Source organism: Choloepus didactylus, chromosome 8, assembly GCF_015220235.1.
Source record: "Choloepus didactylus isolate mChoDid1 chromosome 8, mChoDid1.pri, whole genome shotgun sequence".
Classification (NCBI taxonomy): domain Eukaryota; kingdom Metazoa; phylum Chordata; class Mammalia; order Pilosa; family Megalonychidae; genus Choloepus; species Choloepus didactylus.
The window spans coordinates 87,916,434-87,921,291 of NC_051314.1; the positions used below are offsets into that span (position 1 = coordinate 87,916,434).

At 35.1% G+C, this 4,858-nt stretch overlaps 1 protein-coding gene across 1 annotated transcript; it reads left to right on the forward strand.

Annotated features, from left to right (window-relative positions):
- Positions 1–374: 374 nt before the first annotated feature.
- Positions 375–1,310, forward strand: LOC119542814 (olfactory receptor 8S1-like). The gene has a single exon (XM_037847455.1). It carries the CDS (start codon positions 375–377, stop codon positions 1,308–1,310), a length of 936 nt encoding a protein of 311 aa, XP_037703383.1.
- The last annotated feature ends 3,548 nt before the right edge of the window (positions 1,311–4,858 follow it).

Sequence of the window (4,858 nt, forward strand, 5' to 3'; positions counted from 1 at the left end):
CTATGTACTATAATTAACAGTATAAGCTTAAATCAACAGCAACAGATGTACCATACCAATCTTAAAAGGTCAATAATGGGGGGAGATAAGTGGTATGGAATGTTTTGGGTTTTCTGTATTCTTTTTCTTTTTTCTTATTTTTTGTTTTATTATTGGAGAAATAAAAATGTTCTAAAATTGTGATAATGAATGCTGAACTACATGGTGATACTATGAACCATTAATTGTATATTTTGGATGGGTTGTATGGTGAGCAAAAATATCAATAAAATTGTGCTTAAAAAATGGAACTAATGCAATGTGAAACTTCTTGGAAGTCTATATAACTTCACTAACCATGCTTTCTGTATCTATTTTAGGGCTCAACCATCTAAATGGCCTTTGTGAACCACAGCACCATGACAGAATTCTTCCTTCTTGGACTGTCTTCTGACCCCCATGTACAGGCTCTCCTCTTTGTGCTGTTCCTGGGGATTTACCTCCTGACCCTGATGGGGAACCTTATGATGTTGTTGGTGATCAAGGCTGATTCTCACCTCCACACGCCCATGTACTTCTTTCTGAGTCACCTGTCTTTCATTGATCTCTGTTTCTCTTCTATTATTGTGCCCAAAATGTTGGAGAACCTTATATCTAAGGAGAAAACCATTTCAGTAGAGGGCTGTCTGGCTCAGATTTTCTTTGTGTTTGTCACCGGAGGGACTGAAGCCTGCCTTCTGTCAGTGATGGCCTATGACCGCTATGCTGCCATCTGCCACCCGCTGCTCTATGCACAGGTGATGAGGAGAGATTGGTGCGTGCAGCTTGTGTGGGTCTCATGGAGCTTGGGGAGTTTGGACACGCTCATTAATATTTCCCTCACAACGCAAATGGACTTCTGTGAGACCCGTACCATCCCACAATACAGCTGTGAGCTACCCTCTCTCTTTCTTCTGTCCTGCTCTGATGTCTCCATCAACCTCATTGTCATGTTCTGCTCCATCATCCCACATGGACTTGCCACTTCCCTCTCAATCTTCTACTCTTATGGCTGCATTGTCTCCTCCATCCTGAGTGTCAGTTCCAGCTCAGGCAGAAGCAAGGCCTTCTCCACCTGCTCCTCTCATCTCATTACAGTGAGCTTATTTTATGGCTCAGCTTTTCTTCGTTATCTCACACCAACCTCGGGATCACCCCTGGAGTTGATCTTCTCCCTGCAGTACAATGTGATCACACCCATGCTGAATCCCCTCATCTACAGCCTGAAGAACAAGGAGGTGAAGGCAGCTCTGAAAAGAACAGTGAGAAAGTGTTTACAGTGTTTTTGGTGACAGCATAAGGAGAAGGATTAACAGTGAATTGATACAGAAATGCATGTAGAAGGACACTGGGTGAGTTGTCATTAAGGAGACTTTGTAATTGTTTATGATATGAAATTTGGCAAAATAAATAAAAAATGCATAAGAAATTTTTTGAGCTTCAATCCCCTACAAGAGCCCTCCAGTGCCTACTATATTTCCTCAACTTTTGAGGATCTCATATGTTCCCTAGAGCAAAGGCTACAATGGTGTACTTCCGATTAGCACATATAACAGGAAATAACCCAAGCACATATGCGAATGCCAGTAAGGGTAAATTTATGATGAATTTCCAAGCTTCTGTATCCCAGGAATAAAATCCCTTAGTGACCATTGCAGTATAACTGACAAAGGGGCAAGAAAGCTGACGAGGAAGGAGCTTGTAATGTAATCAGTTCAGATGATTATTAAAATTAAACCAGAGGTACGCTATATATTTTTGATCATGAATTATTTTCAATTTTTTCTTTTTACTTTTATTAATGTAGAATACATATATAGAGATATATAATGTGCATATGTTTAATGTCTTTGTATTATGGGAATATATAATGACTGTATATATAATTTATGTTTATCATATGTAATTATTTATGCATATATACTCAATTTAGGTATATGTGCAATGTAAAGAATAGTAATGAAATGAACCTATATCTAGCTTAACAACAACAGAGGGCCATTACCAGTATCTTACAACCCATCGATGTGCTGCTTCCTGATCAATTCCCCATGTCCTCCACCACGAGATGTAAAAACTACCCTGAGCTTTTTAAATGCATAATAGACAAAACAGATACATGTTTACATTTAGTAGATACTGTCAACCAACATCCCACAATGATTGCATCATTAGTCACTGCCAACTACGTAAGAGTTTCAGATGTTCAACATCCTCACCAACATTTGATATTGCCATTCTTTATGATTCTAGACAATCTGGATTTGTGTATAGTGTTATCTAACTGTGGTTTTAGATTTCATTCTCTGCTGGATAATGGCATTGAACACTTTTATATAATTGACCATTTGGATATCCTCTTGTTTGAAGGGATGGGTCAGTTGTTTTGTCTGTAATTCAATTGTTTGCCTTTTTTGAATTGAATAGCAAGATTGCCTCAGAGATCTCAAAATGACTATGATGATGGATAAACAAATTGCAAATATGTCTCCCATTCTGTGGTTTGCCTTTTCATTTTCTTAATATATATTTTGATGAACAGAAGCTTTTAATTGCTATCATGACAAATTAATACACTTTTCTTTTGTGATTGCTAGTATTTTGGGGTTTTGTGTGTGTGTGTGTTTTAAGAATTGTTGTCTATTTGAAGATCATAAAGATATTTTCCTTCATTTACTTCTATAAACTCTATTATTTCATCCTCATATTAAGGTCTCTGATGCATAAAATTTAAATTATTTTTATAATGTGAGTTAAGAGTTGAGGATCCTTTTTATTTTTCCATTACACAATATGCATTATATGTTGAAAATACAGTTCTTACCCAACTCTATTTCAGTGTAATATTTGCTGTAAACCAGACAATTTATATGGGTCTATCTATTTCTAGATTCTCAATTCTCTATTTTTTTCCCACCCATACCACTCCACATTTGAAGTCCACCACCTTTTTTTTTTTTTTTTTAAGATTTTCAGGGATTTCTAGGTCTTTTTCATTTTAATGTAAATTTCAAAACAATCTTATTATTTTATGTAATAAACTTCTGGAATTTTTATTGCCATTCATTGACCCTAAAGATTAGTTTTGGGGAAAGGGTGACCTAAGCTTACTGAGTCTTCCAATCTACGAACATGGTATATTTCTCAGTTTACTGAGGACTTTTCTAATGTCCTTCTGCATTGTTTTGTCGTATTCAGTGCAGAGCTATTCTGTATATTTTGTTATGTTTATTCCTAGGAATTTGATATATTTATTCTATTTGAAAGGAAATATCCTTTAGTTTATTTTTCAAATGATCTTTGAGTATATATGGATACAATTAGTTTTTGTGTTTCGAATTAATAGCCAGCAACTTTGCTAAATTATATTATCTAAAATGTCTGGTTTTCATAAAATGTTATAAGACATGGAAACATGCAGAAAAATATGAGCCATAGACAGGAAATAAGTGGTTAATAGAAACTACCTCTGAGAGGGACCAGATGCTGCAGTTGCTATAAAAAAGACATTAAAAGAGAAATTGAAGTAGAAACCTGTCAGCATGCAGATGAACTCAAGTAGATTTTATGAAATGGGACAGCAAATTAGTATATGTATATATACACACATGACATACATACATATATATTACATGTAACATACATACAATCATGTGTGTGTACAAGAAAAATATACTTAATACATGTAGGAATGTGAATATTTCTTACACAAAATAATAATGTTATGATACCAACTAAACATAAATAAAAAAATTTTAACATCCACATAGATTTCCTATAGAAATCCTGTATTATGCAAATGGACTTCAGTATTATAATTCCATTACAACTATTTCCCTTTTGATTATTTAAGAAATAACAGTGAAGGAACAGAATGGTTGTTAAATATTTTAGTTTGAATGAAAGTATTATAGCACATTTTAAATAAATAAATGAAATATTGGTTTAACTTAATAGACTATTATGATGCAAGACAATGAATTTAATGAGCAAGTGTTTCTCTAAATGAAATCTCAATCACTAAGCAAGAAAATTGTTACAGAACCATTGTGTAGCTTGAGTGTCAATGGATTCATCACACTAGACTTGTTACGGGATTTATTTCCTTTCAATTTGTTATTGTTTTTTGTTCAATTGATTACCAACTCACATGCACGCAGCAAATTTATCTAGGTGGAACTGGCTGAGAATCACAGAGAGAAAACACAATCCTTGGAGTATCTACTGAAAAATAGTCTTTCTTACAAGGAGAACTATGAAATACCCATTGCCTTCTCTGTCATAATTTTATGAACTTCTGAAGCAAGAGTTCACATTTCACAGTCTTGGTCATTGTTTCAAGCCAGAAGTTCCAAGTGCCACTTAAGAAACCCCCACACCCAGCAACGTATTTATTAAATGGCTTAATTCTTGATTACGATGTCTGACTTCAAGTTCTCACCTCAGGGAATAATTGGCATGGCCTGAGCCATCCCCTGAGATATGAGACATGGGAATCAACCAAGCTGCCTAAATATAGCCACTCTGAAGATCAAACCAGGTATCCTACATATGGCTGAGACAGTTTATTTAGAAAAATAGGAAATGTAAAGAGACGCCAGAGTAATATTGTTTGAGACCATTTGAAAAAAGGAACTTCCCTGGTGCCATTTCACTTTCATAGTGAAGAACTCAAGAGAACATCTCTTTATCAATAAAATGTTGTAACTTCAACCATAAAACCAAGTTTAAGAAATACCTTCTCCCAGTCATTTCCGTATTTAGTAGTTGAATCAAATACAAGGTCCTGCAGCCACATTGGGGAGCAAATTGTCTTTTGAATGGAAGGTAAAGGTAATGT

Coding starts and splice junctions, on each gene's coding strand:
- LOC119542814 (XM_037847455.1), top strand. CDS start 375: ATGGCCTTTGTGAACCACAGCACCATGACAGAATTCTTCCTTCTTGGA.